Source organism: Puma concolor, chromosome E3, assembly GCF_028749965.1.
Source record: "Puma concolor isolate L17-30 chromosome E3, mPumCon1.1.hap2, whole genome shotgun sequence".
Lineage (NCBI taxonomy): Eukaryota > Metazoa > Chordata > Mammalia > Carnivora > Felidae > Puma > Puma concolor.
The window spans coordinates 24,973,371-24,992,493 of NC_141682.1; the positions used below are offsets into that span (position 1 = coordinate 24,973,371).

A 19,123-nucleotide genomic window follows, 5' to 3' on the forward strand; every position below is an offset into this window, starting at 1 on the left:
TCTAGGAAAACACAATTCTGAGTATAGGGTGGAAGTTATTACAGAGACAGAAGCCAGTGTTTTGCATTTGCCAAAGCAATAGGACATGGGCGTGGGGGGTGATCCCTGAAGTATGTGACCTGCATGAGGTTGTTTGAGGGTTAGACTGCCTCAGGGTTCACTACAATTTGCAATAATCCTCGCAGGCCCCCACCCAGTCCCACCCAGTCCCAGTCAGAAGCCTTTCTACGGCAAGTCAACCACACCTTGCACACAATGCTACTGTTTGGGCACCCCTGAAGCCAAAACAACAGAAGATCCCGGGGGAGCCTTACATTAATTCAAACAGAATGCCAGAGTCATCTCCAAAAAAGTTTATTAGCATGATTAAAAACATTTTGTGAATAATGACAGAAAGAATTTCTAAACATGAAAGAGTATCAGTGGCTATACCTTATAACCAAATATTTGCAATCGAATGGACAGCTTTATTGCCAGTCTTCATTTTATTAAAAACAATCCATATTTATTGGTTCCATGTGAAGTCATGACTATTGCTTTGACTGAGAATGAGTCCCTACTGCAATTAAGTATAAAAAATATCTTCCATAATTGGAGTGTGGCCTGTATTACTGAGTAAAGAGTTGATAAAAATCCTCAAAGAGTTGGGTTTTTGTTTTTTAAAAACATTCCTTTTACACACTACAAAGAAATAATTAGTATTTTGGCTCTTTAAATTCCTACATGATATTTAGAATGGCAGTCCCCAGAGGTCCTCCCTTTACAGAATCACCAACGCAGACCCTCTTCTGAAGTGTACATTCTTGGGTTGGGCTCTGAAGACTTGGGCCTCCGCGTGTTTATACTGGTTTGAGAACAAAGACGGCATCATCCAGAACGTAGTAGTCGTTGTACATGTCGCCTTCGCACAGGTACGGTAGTCTGGTGAAAGCTTCAATAACAAAACCAGCTTTTCTGAAAACTTCAGGCAGACTATTCACTTGTTCTTCCCAGTTCTGTCCCTTGATTTCTAAAATTTCTGATGGCTTCTCCCACTTGCCACCTACTAAAACAAATAGAAACATTAAGTTAAATTCTTGAACAAACAAGTTATTTAAAGAGAGAAGGGAGGAAGAACGGTATTGGCCAAGGACTTGGCATGTGCCAAACAATTGGTGCTTCGATGAAGGATTCCTCCTGAGGCATGAGGACAAAAAGATGAAGTCTGGAACCAGGTTACTGAGGGTGAGAGCAGAAATGTAATTCCGGGTTTATCTCGATCGAGAGCGCATACATTTACCTTCCCTGACAGATTTAGGTATTAGCCTCCGTTAGACCAACTGGGTTGTAATAGTTAATGGGTCTTGGAAAACTGCTCCTTAAGTACTGGAATATGGAAGAAGAGAGTTACCCATAAGATGTAAAGGAAGGGTTGGGATAAATGCAAGAAAATACACTCCTGATCTAATATATGTATGAAATGCATTGACCAGAAAGGTTTATCAGGCTGCAAACAGACCAACGAAGGCGTTTAATTTACAAAGATCATCAGTGTGTTTTTTAAGGAAGTTGATCCACTCTCTTAACTTTTCATAACAATTTTATAAAAGTTGGGGCGCCTGGGTGGCGCAGTCGGTTAAGCGTCCGACTTCAGCCAGGTCACGATCTCGCGGTCCGTGAGTTCGAGCCCCGCGTCAGGCTCTGGGCTGATGGCTCAGAGCCTGGAGCCTGTTTCCGATTCTGTGTCTCCCTCTCTCTCTGCCCCTCCCCTGTTCATCCTCTGTCTCTCTCTGTCCCAAAAATAAATAAAAACGTTGAAAAAAATTAAAAAAAAAAAAAGTTAAGCTCCAAGACCAGAGAGATGTAGAACACTAGAAAGGGGAGTCAACCTAGCATTTCTGGGAATAGTGGCTGAAGTCTGTACAGTCATTTAAGATGCCTGAATGGGGGCGAGGGAGGGGGCTGGGTAAGGTCTTAGGTCTTCAAGCTCACACACTAAGCAGTGACTACAGACACACAGACCCACACAGGTAATGGTATATGTAATTTCTGGGGGTGCTTTAAGGTATTGTGAGGTCTTAAAAATGCACACATATTAAAAGTATTACTAAATTCAGATAGAGAATAACTTTCTGTGAGAAAATATAAGACCAATAGGTGCCTAGAGTACAAATACTAGAGTGGAAACATTTTTCACTCTTCTTGGTGGCCCAGCACCTCACCCTCTTCCTAGAGTCTTACAGGAGGCAAAGCCTGGGGAAGCAGCTTTCCCCACTGTTCCCTACAGCTAAGGCACTGGCACATGACCTAAGCTCAGACACACTCACCTGAGACATGAAATGAAGAGCTAGTGACCGAGAAAAGCTGGACTCAGGCTCCTTCTCGGGGGGGGGGGGGGGGGGGGGGGAGAGCAGTGGCCATGAGACCCAGCAGCTAGGGCAGCATTAAGTGGCGTGAACAACAGAGTGTGGTCCATGCCATGGTGTCTATTGCTTGGCTGTAGACCCCACACAACTCTCCAGTCTTCCCAGTGACTATGTGAGCCCCCCGCCGAATCCTTTCAATAAATTCCCTTTCATTTACATCAGCCAGAGTCAGTTTCTGCTGCTTCCAAGGGAAAACCTGACCGATGAGGCCTCCACGGGGCAGGAGGTGGGGGAAGAGGGAGCCGAACACAGGGCCCACGTTTTATTCCAACAACACAGCACAAAGGGGTTAGTTACACAAAACTAAGGTACAACTAGTTCCCGTCACACAACATAGTTCTCATTGTTCACTAATTTTTCGCTTGTCTCTGTATGAAGACACTTCCTCTGCTTCTTCCAGCTTGCCAGCAGTTACTGGCCTAGCACTGAGCACACAGCAGTTGCCCCAGGGCCAGTGACTGAACTACTCAAAGTTTAAAGCACGAATTACCTGTCAACGCTCTTTCCTGGGAATACACACTACATGTAAACCAAAACCCCACTCAAAACACCTAACACCTATGAGGATTTGTAAAATCTAAGAAAAAATTTATCACATAAACATTCAGAAATGTGCTCTAGGCTAAAATCTCAACTTTCAATGGTGAAACTGGGTTACAAACAGTTTTTACACAATTTCAAGAAGTTCCCAATTGTGGTTCCTTAGTAAGAGTTCCTCTCTTTAGTTCTTCCTTTCTAAAGAGAGAGAAAAAAAAAAGCCAACTCTCTTCAAACACACACTCCCCACCACCACACGCTCACACACAACGAAATGGAGACTGTGAAGAGAGGCAAGACCGTCCTCGGCCTGGAAATCAATCTGATTCTCTTTTATGTTGGTAAGGTCTTTTCTTTCCTCCTCCATTTTATTTAATCAATCGCTACTTCTCACCTAATGCATTTATAGTTTAAGCCCCTACAGATTAATTTTTAAATGTCTAACACTATGGAGATGGTCTTTTTCCCCCAAGAGAAACAGGTTAATAAAAGAACAGCTGAGAAAAAGTTTCAGATTAACCTCGAAAATTCCCTTTGCTGCCTTAGGGAAGAGCACCTCAAAAAACAAAAGACTTGAAAATGTTCTTAAAATCGAATGTGCTGCGGGGCGCCTGGGTGGCTAGTCAATTAGGTGTCCAACTTTGGCTCAGGTCATGATCTCATGGTTTCTGGGTTTGAGCCCCGCTGGGGGCTCTGTGCTGACAGCTCGGAGCCTGGAAGCCTGCTTTAGATTCTGTGTCTTCCTCTCTCTCTGCCCTTCCCCAGCTTGCATGTGCTCTCTCTCTCTTTCTCAAAATTAATAAACATTAAAAAATATTAAAAAATAAACATTAAAAAAATTTTTTTAATTGCATGTGGTCATCAACAATGTAGTTTCCATACAGGCAAACTCGCACCGCACATGAGAGGCACTAAACAATATGTGCTGAGAATATTTTCAAAGAACAATGTTTCTGAAAAGCCAACCCGGTGCAACTTAAAAAAATACTTGTCATTTAAAAAAAAAAAAAAAAAAGCTGTCATGGCTCCTTCCATACAGCATAACCATCTTATATCTATTTTTAAAATTCTGCCTATACTGGTTTTTGTCTAGGAAAGAGAAAGTGGCTTTAATAATCTATCTTATCAGAGTTGTGATAAAGCTAATAATCTCAGTTGCTCACAAAGTCTGGGTCATAGGACAGGGAAGGTGGCAAAGCTCTTAAAATTAATTTTTTTCTCATCTGTAAATAAATAGATCAAAATGTTAACAGTGGTTATTTTGGGCAAAAGGACTATGGGTGATTTCAATAATATTCTGATTTTTTCCCCTAATCCATATATATGGTTTTCCTAAACTATTTTCATTAGTGTTTTTTTTTTTTTTTTTAATTTTTTTTTTCAACGTTTATTTATTTTTGGGACAGAGAGAGACAGAGCATGAACGGGGGAGGGGCAGAGAGAGAGGGAGACACAGAATCGGAAACAGGCTCCAGGCTCTGAGCCATCAGCCCAGAGCCTGACGCGGGGCTCGAACTCACGGACCGCGAGATCATGACCTGGCTGAAGTCGGACGCTTAACCGACTGCGCCACCCAGGCGCCCCGCATTAGTGTTTTTTTAAAAGAAATTTTTTTAACATTTATTCATTTTTTGAGAGACAAAGTGAGCGGGGGAGGGGCAGAGAGAGAAGAAGACACAGAATCCGAAGCAGGCTCCAGGCCCCGAGCCTTCAGCACAGAGCCTGACGCGGGGCTCGAACCCACAAACCATGAGATCATGACCTGAGCCGAAGTCAGACGTGTAACCAACTGAGCCACCCAGGCTTCCCTTCATTAGTGTTATTTTAAACAAGAATCCTTATCTTTTAAAGATATCCTCTGACAGATGTGAAGAGAGGATAACTAAGATTTACCTAAAATCATGTAGGAGCAAAGGACCAGGTCAGGGGAGAGACAGACAACTTTGGGACAAAGAACAGCAGGGGTGTGTGCTAGCCTGCTACTTCTGCCTAAGCTTGAAATTCTCCATAATTAGTGTCGAAAATCAGTTTTCTATTTATTTTCCAGCTTGAATCACAGTAAAGTGATATTTTTTTATTCCCTCCACCAAGAAGATAAACTTTCAACCTTTTCAGCGGGTCCTGAGTTGAGAGAGAGACAGAGAGAGAGAGACAGAATCCTATGGAACATGAGAATTCTTAAAGAGAGCTTCGTAGGACCAGGCTTACTGTGACCCGTTATCCAAACTTCTCTCTTTTGCAAAGATGTTGCTTAACTGGTGCAGGGGAGGGACGGCAGTTTCCTCACCAGTCAGGCGCTGACAGAGGAAACGGCTGACCGCTCTCGGCTCTCAGACTAACAGTGTAGAAGTTGGAAATCATTGGAGATACACAACTCCAAAGTTGCAAATATTTCTTTTTCCCCGGGGCCTTAGTTCTCCAAAATGTTTAAAAGTCAGCTTCCCTTTTAAAATGCTACCTGAAAGGACTTCAAACTGTTACATCATGGCGGGTCCAGCTCCAAGTCAAATCCCCAGTACATATTGATGATTATACCTTGTGAAGTGTTTGTACTTCTAGGGGGCGCCTCTGAATAGGAGACGTGAGGCTCATTTACCAGACATAGGAGTGAATCCAATCCCTTAGCTGAAGACCAGTGAGAAGCCTGCTGCTTCTCCAGGTGACCTCCCCCTCTCATTTGGCCTAAGCTCCCAGCTCATCTCAAACTGTACATATACTGAAATTAAACCATGGTGAGAATATATTTGCATCACAAATGCCAAGATTCAAATTTTAATTCCTCTTCTGGATTAAGGGTATGGGAAAATTGTTAAGTTAAAAAACAAAGCAAAACAAAACAAAACAAAACAAAACAAAACAAAACAAAACAAAACAAAACGCCTGTCTGAAATTCAAGCCATCAGACCACTTGGATTACTTTTCTATTTCATTTACAGCAGGAAAGGACAAACTCAGACAAATAAGATCATCTGGAACACATAACCAGTTAGGTTAAAGACCTGGTTAAAGTCAGGCTAAAAACCTGCATGAATTCCAATTTGCTTCAACCAATACTGTTTTATGTAGGCCCTCCCTCACCCCAAAAGGGGTTCAGGCAGATCTTCCCATTTATAAACACCAGAGTGGTTTTCCACCTCACGGGCCTGAGATCAGAAGGCCAAGGTGGGGACCCAGCCAGCGTAACTTCGCCAAAGCGCATGGCAGAGAGCAGTAGACTGGGTGTGTGTCTGGTCCTAGCCCTGCTGACACCTGCTGAAACGCCCACAGTTATCTCTAAAATGGGCATCTAAAGCCATGGGAACTGAAGTGGTGAGAACAGTGGCAGCAGAAATAGCCTCCTTTCATTAAGTACTTGTTAAGGCTTAGCCAAGGAAACATTGCTTATGCATCAATGGTCTCACTTAGACTTCATACTAACTCCACGAGCTGCATATACCGTCCTCACTCTGCTACACATCACAGAGCTAGGATCCAAACTCAAGTCTGTGCTCTTTATTACGACACTGTTCACTGAACAAGATAGAAGCTACCGGGGACTACAAAGCAGGGCATCAGTGACAGGAAGAAATCATGTCTGCTTAGCTGTGGCCAGGCTAGCTCATTAGGCCTCCGCTCAGTAACCGAATACCCTGTAGGCTAAGCCAGGGATGTATTTCGGCAGGTGTGCACCATTGTCTTTTATGTTTTCCGTAGGGACAACCAGGCTTTACAAAGGAACAATTGTGAACTGCCATGAATTCCTAGCAATGCCAACCCCCACAAGGCAAAAAAAAAAAAAAAAATCCCTTGTGCTCCTGTGTCCTGTGCCCAGTCATCAGCAGCGACACCTGCATTGAGGGGCTTTGATACCCATCACCACAGTGACTACAACACTGTGAGGCCAGGGGTACAGATAAGGAAACAGGCTCTGAGAGATCAAAGGAAAGCTTGTAATCACACTAGGAGTAAACACGGGACCCCAATTTTTTTGACTCTGGATCTGCAGCCACCTCAGCCTGCAACGCTGATTTCACTGGCACCTCTCTGTCCTCAAGTAATCAGATGTCACAGCAAACCAGCAGGTGAAGGTCAGGAAATGTGGGGAGTCAGGAAAAGTGAGGACCACCAGGGTTTTATTAATAGTCTTACTTGTGCTGAGAACAGGGAAAGAAAGGAATCTGTTTGGGGTTCCCTAGCCCCAAAATGTCAGTTAAATAAAAAAGCACAGGCAAAGGGAAGCGAGAAGCCCACTAAACATGGCTCATCTGCTTCTGCCCACAGGTGCTGCTCGTGCCTGTCTAGTCTCGGTCTCTCAACCACAGTACCTCGAAGTGGACCACACCCAAGAAGCCATAACCATTCAGTGTTCCTATTCCCATGTGGGGTGCCCCGCAGAGCAACCAAGAAGCCTGTGGTTTCGCTATGGAGCTCACCAGCCGGAGAACCTCTGCTTGGATGGATGCACCAGCGATGCGGGCAAGTTCACAGTGAAGGAAGCCCTGACACAAAATCAGGTTTCCCTCACTGTGAACAGGGTGACTCTCAACGACAGTGCCATCTACATCTGTGGAATAGTCCTTCCCTTTTCAAAGGAACCAGGAGCCAAGCGGACCGGAGAAGGGACCATGCTGGTGGTGAGAGGTCAGTCAGCTGAGGCTTTGCTTGGCTCTTTAAATGCATGAAATTGCTTATATGTGGAGAGTAAGAGATAAATGTGCTAACTCAGTACACTAACCAGTGAAGGGCGTGATCTACCAAAGGGAAACTCGGGGTGATTAGCAAACAGCTTGTTCAGGAACTGGGCTGGCGCTGCGCCATCTAGAACAAAGCATAAGTGACCAATAAATTGGACCGGGGAAAAATATGCAATATGGAGAATAAACACAAATTTGAGGAGAGCCATGGGGAGACCTCCGACCTTACCCGTTCTGTAGGACAGAAGAACAGAAAGGGATCAGTGTGACTCTGTCTTCTTGAGATTTGCTAAAAACCTATGACCATTTCCTTTTTCAAGTGAGGATACTGAACCTAGCTACATCTTACAAATTAAGATATTAAGAAATTTCAGGAAAAAAGTTTCACCTGGAGAAGGGAAATAAATCCTTGACCTTTTTTGATCTCTTCCCTTAAAAAGGACTCTGGTATGATCACTGAGATCACTAAAATACTAACTCAAAATCAACAAGCCTTATGGTTTCAAAATAGGACTTTAGGGACACCCTGAGATCATCCTGTATTATAATCCCTGCTTTTAATTAGTGGTGTTCTAATGGGCTTTTGGTTATCTCCATTGTCATTTAACCTCAGTTTATTCTCACCTATAAGATAAATTATAAATGAGTTAATAAACACAAAGCACTTTCAATGTTGCTTGGCTTATAGCAAGTACTCAATAAATGTCAGCTACAGATATTAAAACAAATACGCAACTTTGGAGATTTGTGTGTGTGTAGTATATCTCACTGCATTAGTCTTCTATTAAAAATGTTAGCCAAAACTAAAAACAGTTTGTAAAGAGATAGAGGGTCTCAAAACTGCAAGCTCATGTGAAAAGAGATTCTTCTCTAGGAAGAAATGAAAGTATTGCTAAGAAATGAAAATATTGCTAAGAGAGACCTGGCAATTTCCTGCCTTTTCTACCAAGCTCCTAATTTAGCCCTTGAAACATTTTTTTGAAATTTTACAGATATGCTTAATTTGTTAGTTTCACAACAAAAATGTATGTTATACAAACCGAGTTCACAGGATGAGCATCTATGGCATATTTAGTTAAAAAGTGCAGGTTATTCAGATAAGTTACAAATCTAATTGTATTTTGTGCTTCAAATAATCAGGTAATTGAAGACATGGCAGATTACTCTCTCTCTACCTAGAGCATGAGATACTCGCAAGGAGAGAGAAAATCAGATTGTGAAAATGAATTCAATAATTCTACTTCCAAACTTTATTAGAAAGAAGGGGCACATATAACAATGTGTCTTTTAAGGATGTAGTAAGCCCTAAGATCCTCAGTGAATGGCCTTATCAGGTCATTTCGCAGACTATGCTATTCCGTTATGTATACTAAACAGTTCAAGGTTATAAACGTCAGCATTAACAAATGCATAGCAAAATATCTTAACTCCATGAACAGACTGTTGGTGACACTCGTACATTTCTACCAAAAGAAATGTTAAATGCTCTTGAACTGTCCTGAAATGTTTACCTAACTTCACATAATGGGTTATATAAAATGCTATATTCTTAGCATTATGACAAGTAATTAATTGAATTTAAATTTTTTTTTAGTTTTCAAAATGAGAAACAGTTTTGGTATAACACATTTAAAGAACTGATGAACTGGTTTTAATTAAATATACCTGAGTATCTTTTGAATTAAGAGACCCTGAATAAATTTTTACACAAACAGTCAGAGCAAGTTCATGTCTTATCTCTAACACTTGTAGCTCCAGTTGTACTTTATACATGTGTTTGCAATAGTTTCAATAGTAACTGTAGTTCTTTGTTTTTGTAATTAACAAAGAAATGAAGGGGCTCCACAGTCTCCTGATAGCTGTTCTATCACTGCTCTCTATCTACATGACTGTTGTTCTCGGGATCTTCGTGGTCCTCTCCAAAGTAAGTCAAATTTCCTTGCTCTAGATGTCCCTGTAGCCTTGAATATTATCATAAGGAAATAATTTTCACCTCTCCACACGTGAGGCTCAGAATTAGCTTACCTAATTAATTAACATCCTCCTGTACATCTGCAGGAAACACCACCTGCAGGAGTAGTCTATAGAAGTGTAAATTTTCATCACTGAAGTTATTATTAACTGGAGTACACAACTTACAATGTTTCCTCTTTACAACCAGTAATATGGGAATAAGAGATCCTTCTTTATAACTATCTTATATGCTATCTTTCTGCTGCGGAGCATTACAGTTATCTTAAAAAAGCCTAAGAATAGCCTTTAAGAGCAAAAAGGGGTTAACAAAGAAGCTGCCTTAAAATACTTTTAAAAGGCCTGAAGGTTTTGAGGAGGCTGGCTAGTCATATAAGAGGGGGTACATATGTGTTATATTAGGATTACTACAAATCCTATAATCAACATCAGTCTGAGTTATTAGTATAATAAAAGCATCTCAGAAATGCTTTGTAGAAGTTAACTCTTACTGTATATCATTTAAATATTAAGTTAGTTTAATCTTAATATGGTATGAGATATCTGCCGCAACTGTTTTGAGTGCATAAAGTGTCTGATAAGACTTTTCTTTTCCTCTTGACAGTCAAAATCTAACTCTCTAAGAAACAAAGAAACAGAAGACTCACAAAAGGTACAGACCAATGCTTGTCAAATGCCTTTAAAATGGTGGTTGGTTGTAACTATTTCAAACCCACAATAATTAAATACAGAGAACATCACGGTAACTTTCAACCACAGATACCATTTCTTTTATTTTTTTTTAATATTTTAATTTATTTTTGAGAGGGGAGAGAGAGAGGGAGAGAGGATCCAAAGAAGACTTTGCACTGATATGGGGCTTGAACTCACCAAGTGTGAGATAATGACCTGAGCTGAAGTTGGACGTTTAACCGACTGAGCCACCCAGGCACCCCAGATACCACTTCTTTCTTTTTTTAATTTCTTTTTTTAATGTTTATCTTTGAGAGAGAGGGAGAGACACAGCATGAGCAGAGGAGGGGCAGAATGTGAGGGAGACACAGAATCCAAAGCAGGTCCCAGGCTCTGAGCTGTCAGCACAGAGCCCGACGTGGGGCTCGAATTCACGGACAGCGAGATCACAACCTGAGCCGAAGTCAATCACTTAACCAACTGAGCCAGCCATGTGCCCCCCACCCTAGATACCACTTCTTATTACTGAGAAACTCGAGGATAATCTCACGTGGTAAACTAGGATTTAAATTAGATTATTCTCAACCACAAACCCTACCTCACATACTCAGAATACAAAAGTTAATGGGAAGTATAGACGTGCTGGGGGTGGAGGGTTATTTCCTCAGACTGGAGGCAATAATGAAAGAAAAAGTTCAGAGGATGTACAATAATAATCACTTCTAGTCCTAAGAGAGACAGGCATTTTTTTTCTCATTTGTGTTTATAGAAGAAGAGTGCCTGGCGTATTTTTCAGGAAATTGCTCAAGAACTATATAATAAGAGACGCATGGAAACAAGACAACAATCTATAAGTGTAAAATATCACAAAGATGTAATGCAGATATAAAGCATATATATCTGTTTGGCTAAAAGAGCTAAGCTGCCAACGAGCTGTCAATAATCATGTTTTCCTATAAAGTAGGAGTCTGAAAGGGACTTTCACATATGATGCATGTTTATAGAGAACATGTTTTGATAAATATATAACAAAGGACATTTGCCACAGTATTAAACACAGACCAGGCTGGCATCTTAGTAACATGGAATCTCTCAGAAACACAGTGGATACAGGCAGTGTTTTCGATTCAGACAAGGATGCTTTTGTGGATTCTGAGACCCTTTGTAAAATATCTTGCATGCAGTAGTGGGCAATAAGTTCCAAACATTTGGAACTTGGGTCAAATTATACAGAAAACACTACTAGTAAGGCAGAAATAAGTTCACATTAGAAAAGATGAGCTAGGGGCGCCTGGGTGGCTCAGTCGGTAAGTGTCCGACTTCGGCTCAGGTCACAATCTCGCGGTTGACGACTTCAAGCCCCGCGTCAGGCTCTGTGCTGACAGCTCAGAGCCTGGAGCCTGCCTGGAATTCTGTGTCTCCCTCTCTCTCTGCCCCTCCCCGCTCATGCTCTGCCTCTGTCTCTGTCTCAAAAATAAATAAACATTAAAAAAAATTTTTTTTAAGATGAGCTAATGAAAGTAAAAATTAAGTATTTCTTCAGTCTGAAGGATTGGAGTGGCAAGAACAAGCATTTATGTTATCTATAATACATCCAACAGGGTCCCTTTAAAGTCCCATATAACAGGTTTTCCAAACAAGATGCTGTTTGAGTGCTAGCAGAGCACATACTCAGTTTCCACAATGCACAGTCAGGCTGCTCAGATTTCAATTAAAATGTAGACAAAATAATGAATGTATACACTACTAAGGATTTTTCCTCCTAAACAGGAGCCAAGAGGGCAAATTAAGAGCCTGATACCAGGTGTTTTTTTTTTTTTTTTATCCAAACTTTTAAAAAGGATTTTCATCCAGGAGAGAATATAGTCTAAGTAGTCATTTCATACTTCAGTGTGTATACAAATACATCAAGTTGGGGCGCCTGGGTGGCGCAGTCGGTTAAGCGTCCGACTTCAGCCAGGTCACGATCTCGCGGTCCGTGAGTTCGAGCCCCGCGTCGGGCTCTGGGCTGATGGCTCAGAGCCTGGAGCCTGTTTCTGATTCTGTGTCTCCCTCTCTCTCTGCCCCTCCCCCGTTCATGCTCTGTCTCTCTCTATCCCAAAAATAAATAAACGTTGAAAAAAAAAATTTTTAAAAAACAAATACATCAAGAAATGGTCTCATTAGGGGCACCTGGGGGGGCTCAGTCAGTTAAGCATCTGACTTCAGCTGAGGTCACAATCTCACAGTTCATGAGTTCAAGCTCCGCACTGGGCTCTGTGTTGACAGCTCGGAGCCTGAAGCCTGCTTCAGATTCTGTGCCTCCCTCTCTCTCTGCCCCTCCCCAACTCCCACTCTGTCTCTCTCTCTCTCTCAACAATAAATAAACATTAAACAAAAATAAAATAAATAAATAAATAAATAAAATAAAATAAAGTAAAATAAAATAAAATAAAAAAGAGATGGTCTAATTACCTAAGACACCACTCTGAATAATTATAAATGCCTGTTCACGCTTTTCTTGCTGAGGCTGGAGCATCTTTTTCTGCAAACAGGGAAAGATAAGTGTCCTGAAGACAAGTCTAGAAGTGAGTACTGTAAGCCAGGGCTCTCACAAAAGCATGTGAACAAGAAAATTAATTTTCAACAGAGCACAGAAGAACATCAGTGTAGCCCAGACTGGAAAACACTACAGGCCAAATAACCCTGTTACTTCAACAACAACATTGACAATAAAAATGCGATGAATGGAATCTTAATACACTTAACAAAATATAATAAAGAATGAAAAATGCTTAAAAAAAAAGAAAGAAAGAAAAGAAATTTGATTTTCAGTTCCCAAATCTTACTCTAAATACAGGGACACTAGTAACTGGACCTTTAAGATTACTGGAGGGTACTTGGGACACAGAATGCAAGAGGGCATAGTAGTTTGTGTTGCTTGCAGTGGGGCATCATTGGTTATATAATCTTAATTATGGCTTATTATTTACTATTGCAGGAGAAAGGCAACACTTATGAATAAAGAAGAGCACTTTCTAACATGAAAAGCCACAGAAATGTTTTAATTTTCAATGAAGTCACTGAAAATCCGAATCCAGACGCCGTGGCAGTGTTAATGGACACACAGGGCTTTACAAAAACAATCACAGGTAAATGGAAAAGATAATTACCTAGAAGGAAGAATGCCACAGTACAAGAAAATTATCACTAACAGTAATTACCAAAACTAAAACCCTACAAAACACAACTGAAAAATACTTTCCTAATTTGCCAGGAGAATTCTGAGTAGTCTAACATTTAAAAAAAAAATTTTTTTTTTAACGTTTATTTATTTTTGAGACAGAGAGAGACAGAGCATGAACGGGGGAGGGGCAGAGAGAGGGAGACACAGAATCGGAAGCAGGCTCCGGGCTCTGAGCTGTCAGCACAGAGCCTGACACGGGGCTCGAACTCACAGACCGCAAGATCGTGACCTGAGCTGAAGTCGGACGCTTAACCGACTGAGCCACCCAGGCGCCCCAAGTCTAACATTTTAAAAACTTCCATTTTCATAACACATATCCTGTATTTGTTTCATTCAACATACGAGATGCATGATGACCGTTACACTAAAGATTAGAGGTCACACTACATCCCTCTGTCCTGAGTGGAAGAACTGTCTTTGTGAGTGTGACAGTGATGGGCCAATTAAGACTAAGCTGGAAGGGAGGGAAGAAGATGGAAGCGAGATGCCAAAATCGTAATTAGAGAAACCATCTTAAAAAAAAAAAGAAAGAAAAGCCATCTTGAAAAGTACCTTGGAGCAAGTATTATTTCTTCTGGTAAGGAACAGAGTAAGAAGATGAGCTAAAATATAGAAGATCCAACGCAGAAGGTTAGACAGAAAACCTCAGAACCTCAGAACAAATAAGCCACAACCAACCCTAGGTGTCAGTGTTGTGCCAAGTAACAGCACCAGCGAAGCAGTGGGCAAGGCAATACTGATTTTTAACTGATTTAGGAGGGAAAGATTCGATAAGGGGTTGGGTACAGCAAAGATGTTTATGGAATCATTACCATCTCACTGAGAAAACATGCTATGGATGGTTCTTTGAAAGCTACCTCACTGTAGAAATCTATTTTAAGTACCCACATGTGTACATTTGTTATTAAAAATGCATTACGATCTGTTTTTATTTCATTAAAGTGTTTCTTTTAAAGTGGTATTAAGTGAAGTGTATTCTATTTTTAAAACCCAGACAGAATTTTAAAATATCTTAAAAGCACTTGGGTACCTCAGTTGGTTAAGCGTCCGATTCTTGATTTTGGCTCAGATCATGATCTCAAGGTTTGTGAATTCGAGCCCAGCATTGGGCTCCATGGTGACAGTACAGAGCCTACTTGGGATTCTCTCTTTCACCCTCTCTCTCTGCCCCTCCCCTGCTCACACACGTGTACACTCTCTCTCAAGAATAAATTAAAAATAAATAAATGAAATATTTTAAGAACCCTTTGAAAATGTTTTGCAATGATGGCTTCAATCAGTGGTCTCCAACATACATAATCACATGTGCCAGGAAAAAATGGAAAGCGAGCAGGAACACATGAACTCTTTTTGTGTGTTTGTATATGTACGTGTGAATGCCTATGTTGTATACTTGTGTGTTGGGTATAGTGTGTACATGTATGTGTGCATATATGTGTAACTTCTACACAAAAGTAGAAATTAAAATGGCATAAAAGTCATATTAATAGACATGTTAATATTTTCTTCCTATAACCCAAAATAAACAGTCTTGTGTTCTCCTGGGTGTATAGTCCCACTTTGAGACCACTGACCTGGATGAAATAAATGAATTTCTAAGCTACATGGCAAAAAAAGGTAAGCATTATCTAGGTGAATAGAAAGAGGTGGATTAGAGAATTTACTTTTCCTTTCTGGGAGTCCTTACATTTTGGTACTCCCAGGGCTGAAAATCTGCTGTTCTTTGTGTAACTTAATGAGAAGACAAAATCCCTGAGCTACATCAGTATCTGATTTAGAAGGAGCCTTACCCAACACAAGCAAGGGCTGTGTCTCCAAGATTGTTGTTGAAGCTCAAATTCAGAATACGTTCTCCTTTGGAAAAGTAGTTACATTCCCTCAGGTCATACATCACAGTGAATGATGTATATATTAATATCATCCTTTTATTCACCCATCTAACCAACAACAGCTGTTAGGTGCTACACTATTTTTTTTTAATTTTTTTTAAACATTTATTTATTTTTGAGACAGAGAGAGACAGAGCATGAACGGGGGAGGGTCAGAGAGAGAGGGAGACACAGAATCTGAAACAGGCTCCAGGCTCTGAGCAGTCAGCACAGAGCCCGACACGGGGCTCGAACCCACAGACAGTGAGATTGTGACCTGAGCCAAAGTCGGACGCTTAACCGACTGAGCCACCCAGGCGTCCCGGTGCTACACTATTATACAAAGGCCTTTCTTTCATGCCACCCTTGGATCACACTGACCTTGTCCTTCCCTAATCCCACCTTGCTCACACTCTCCTGCTTTTGCATGTGCTGTTCTCTCTGCCTGGTAAAATACTTCCCAGATACAAGCACAGCTCAAATGTCACCTCCTACATGAAACCTACCATAACCTCACCTAGCTCTTAATGGGTCTTTCCTTCTCTAAACCCAGAGTACTCTGTCACATTTCTTATCAGATTATCCTGCCATTGTCTGCTTACATTTATCTTCTGTATGATTCTTCAAGTATCTCAAGACCAGAAGCAAGTTTTACATTATCTGTATTTCCACTGCCTAGTGTTCGTTGCCTGGTAAAAACTAGGCTCTCCAACACCTTTATGTGAAAACAACTGAACGCTGTTTCTATAGAAAAATATTTTTTCAGCCCCTCAACTGATATATGAAGCACACTTCACTCCCTGGCCATCGATCCTCACCCCTCTCCATAAGCAGTGTTTGTTGAATCCCTGGCAATATTAATTTTCCTACTAGCTGAGCATCCAGGCTTTTCACTGGAAAAAATTAAGCTACAGCTTTCTGTTCAGCTTTGAGTTTCCCATGGCAGTGAAAGAAGAATAATACTGAAAGAAATCCCAACAAGAGGGAAACAACAAAGACCTGCTTCTAGTGTCTACACACTACCCTCTAGACAAGAGCACTTAAACTACATACCAAAAGATGTCAGCAGGATTTTCAGAATAAGTAATTTCTTTTTCTCTACTACATAAAACCTGGGTGAACTGGAGACGCTGGCTAACAGGCATATAGTTAAGTCTCTGTGGAGTCAAGTCACATGAGGCGATGAAGAATGCACACTTTGAGACAAAGTTACAATGAGGACATCAGGGGCGCCTGGCTGGCTTAGTCGAAGAGCATGAGACTCTCGATCTCAGAGTCGTGAGTTCAAGCCTGGGTGCAGTTAAATGAATAAATATTACAATGTATCAAACTGTGATTATTATTTTAAAAGGGAGAGATCTCAAGTAGGTCTGAAGGACACTGATGAACATTGCACACTAAAGGCCTGTTGAACAAATAGGATTAATAAAGCCACAGACAAAAATGAAGTAACAGAACAGAATGGGATGAAAGAAGTCTAACATGTATAAAATATCAACATTGACACAGATGCGGTGGGGCCCTATCCCATAAATGAGATTATTTAATACTCACAACAAACCCCAACATAAGCGTTAGCCCCGCTCTCACAGATGAAACACTAACCTTAATGAGAGGCCCGTGTTTCAAACAGGGCCAGTCCTCAAAGCCCAGGCTTTTTCTGTGAACAGTCCTATCAGTCTTGCTGATTTCTATTTAGACTTTTGGGAGTTGTAAGACTAAAAATGTCAAATTTAACCAGAAAAATGACCCTAAAAGAAAGTGAGAAAGTTGCCAAAGGCTACTTCTCCAAAGGCACAGGCCTAACTGCTTTCACAGGAGAATTCTACCAAACTTTGCAAGAACAGAGAGCCACATGCAATTTAAACTGTGCCAGAGCACAGAAGAAAAAACTTCCCAATAACTTTTTACAAAGTCAGCAGAACACGGATACCAAAACATGACAAAGATAACATTTTCCAAATAAATAAAATATCAGATAGATATAATATTTTTATTTAAAAATTTTGGGGGCGCCTGGGTGGCGCAGACGGTTAAGCGTCCGACTTCAGCCAGGTCACGATCTCACGCTCCGTGAGTTCGAGCCCCGCGTCGGGCTCTGGGCTGATGGCTCAGAGCCTGGAGCCTGTTTCCGATTCTGTGTCTCCCTCTCTCTCTGCCCCTCCCCCATTCATGCTCTGTCTCTCTCTGTCCCAAAAATAAATAAACGTTGAAAAAAAAAATTAAAAATTTTGTAGGTACAACCCAGTGATGCATTACAAGACCATCCCATCTAAGCCCAGAAATGCAAGGGTGGATATGTATTATACAAGTACTATTAATTTAACAAGTCAAAGGAGAAAAAACAGAATGACTATCTCCACAGATGATGAATATACAGGTAACAAAATTCAACAGCAATTCCTGACTTTTAAGCTCTTAATAAAACGAGATTTAAAAGAATATATATTTCTGGGGCGCCTGGGTGGCGCAGTCGGTTAAGCGTCCGACTTCAGCCAGGTCACGATCTCGCGGTCCGTGAGTTCGAGCCCCGCGTCGGGCTCTGGGCTGATGGCTCAGAGCCTGGAGCCTGTTTCCGATTCTGTGTCTCCCTCTCTCTCTGCCCCTCCCCTGTTCATGCTCTGTCTCTCTCTGTCCCAAAAATAAATAAACGTTGAAAAAAAAAATTAAAAAAAAAAATAAATAAAAGAATATATATTTCAAGTCAATCAACAGCAATCTCAAGCCAAAAGACAGCATCACATGTAAAGCAGAAATATTCTCATTAAAGTCAAAAACAAGACAAAAACGCCCACCATTTAAAAAAACATTTTCTGGAATTAACTACCAATTCACTGAGGCGGGGGGGGGGGGGGGGGGAGTCTAAAAATGAAAAGGAAGTAGCAAAATCATTTGTAGATGCATCAAGGAAACGCAAGAGAATCAATAGAGAAGCTACTAGAAACACTAAAATAATTCAACAATCTAAACCGATTAAAAAATTAGTACATACACAAAAATTCAATTGCTTATGTTATGTACACCTACCATTCATTCTAAAATATGATGGAAGAGCCCTTTGCAACAACATGGATGAAACTGGAGGGCATTATGGTAAGTGAAATAAGCCAGACACAGAAAGACAAATACTGCATGATCTCTGATCTCACTTATATGTGGAATCTAAACAAGTCAAACTTGAAGAACCAGAGACTAGAACAATGGTTGCCTGGGGCTGGAGGGTGGGGAAAATGGGGAGATATTGGTCAACGGTCACCAACTTCCAGTTATGAGTAAGCTCTGGGGATCTAATGTATAGCATGGTAACTATAGTTAATAATACTACAATGTACACCTTAAGTTTGCTGAAAGAATTGATCATTTAAGTGTTATGACACACAAAAAGACTATGTGAGGTGATGGATGTATTAATTAATTTGTAGTAATAACTTCACAACATACAGGTATATTAAATTATCATGCTGTACACCTTAAAAACATCCAATTTTTATTTGTCAATTTCCCAAAAAGCTGGGAAAAAATTTAAGAGTTACAATAATGATAGAAGGAAAATTTCTATTTAACAGTATCACACACACAAACACACCATTAGAATAAATGTAACAAAAACTGTGCAGGACGTTTATGAAGAAAAACTTCTGTTACTAAGGAAATTAAAGAATTCAGGGTGCCTGGGTGGCTCAGTTGGTTGGGCATCCGACTTGGGCTCAGGTCATGATCTCATGGTCCGTAAGTTCAAGCCCTGCATCAGGCTCTGTGCTGACAGCTCAG

The 19,123-nt window shown here is 40.9% G+C and overlaps 2 protein-coding genes and 1 long non-coding RNA gene across 5 annotated transcripts in view; 1 reads left to right on the forward strand and 2 right to left on the reverse strand.

Annotated features, from left to right (window-relative positions):
• Positions 1 to 338: 338 nt before the first annotated feature.
• Positions 339 to 19,123, reverse strand: part of METTL9 (methyltransferase 9, His-X-His N1(pi)-histidine) — a 53,286-nt gene continuing 34,501 nt past the window's right edge. For 2 of the 3 annotated variants that reach the window (XM_025916915.2, XM_025916913.2), the window contains exon 5: positions 339 to 1,045. In XM_025916915.2, coding sequence (XP_025772700.1) covers positions 840 to 1,045 — 206 coding nt within the window. In that variant the 3' untranslated portion in view covers positions 339 to 839. The remainder of the gene's footprint in view (positions 1,046 to 19,123) is intronic. The other variant, XM_025916914.2, reaches the window with a different exon arrangement.
• On the forward strand, positions 3,135 to 14,445 carry IGSF6 (immunoglobulin superfamily member 6). Its single transcript, XM_086692785.1, has 5 exons — positions 3,135 to 3,283; positions 7,203 to 7,562; positions 9,445 to 9,539; positions 10,191 to 10,238; positions 13,239 to 14,445. Exons 1-5 carry the CDS (start codon positions 3,217 to 3,219, stop codon positions 13,260 to 13,262), a joined length of 594 nt encoding a protein of 197 aa, XP_086548911.1. The 5' UTR covers positions 3,135 to 3,216; the 3' UTR covers positions 13,263 to 14,445.
• On the reverse strand, positions 13,803 to 17,766 carry LOC147573069 (uncharacterized). Its single transcript, XR_015245671.1, has 2 exons — positions 17,594 to 17,766; positions 13,803 to 17,368 (listed from the first exon to the last, which is right to left on the reverse strand). It is a non-coding gene; the product is annotated as an uncharacterized LOC147573069 (long non-coding RNA).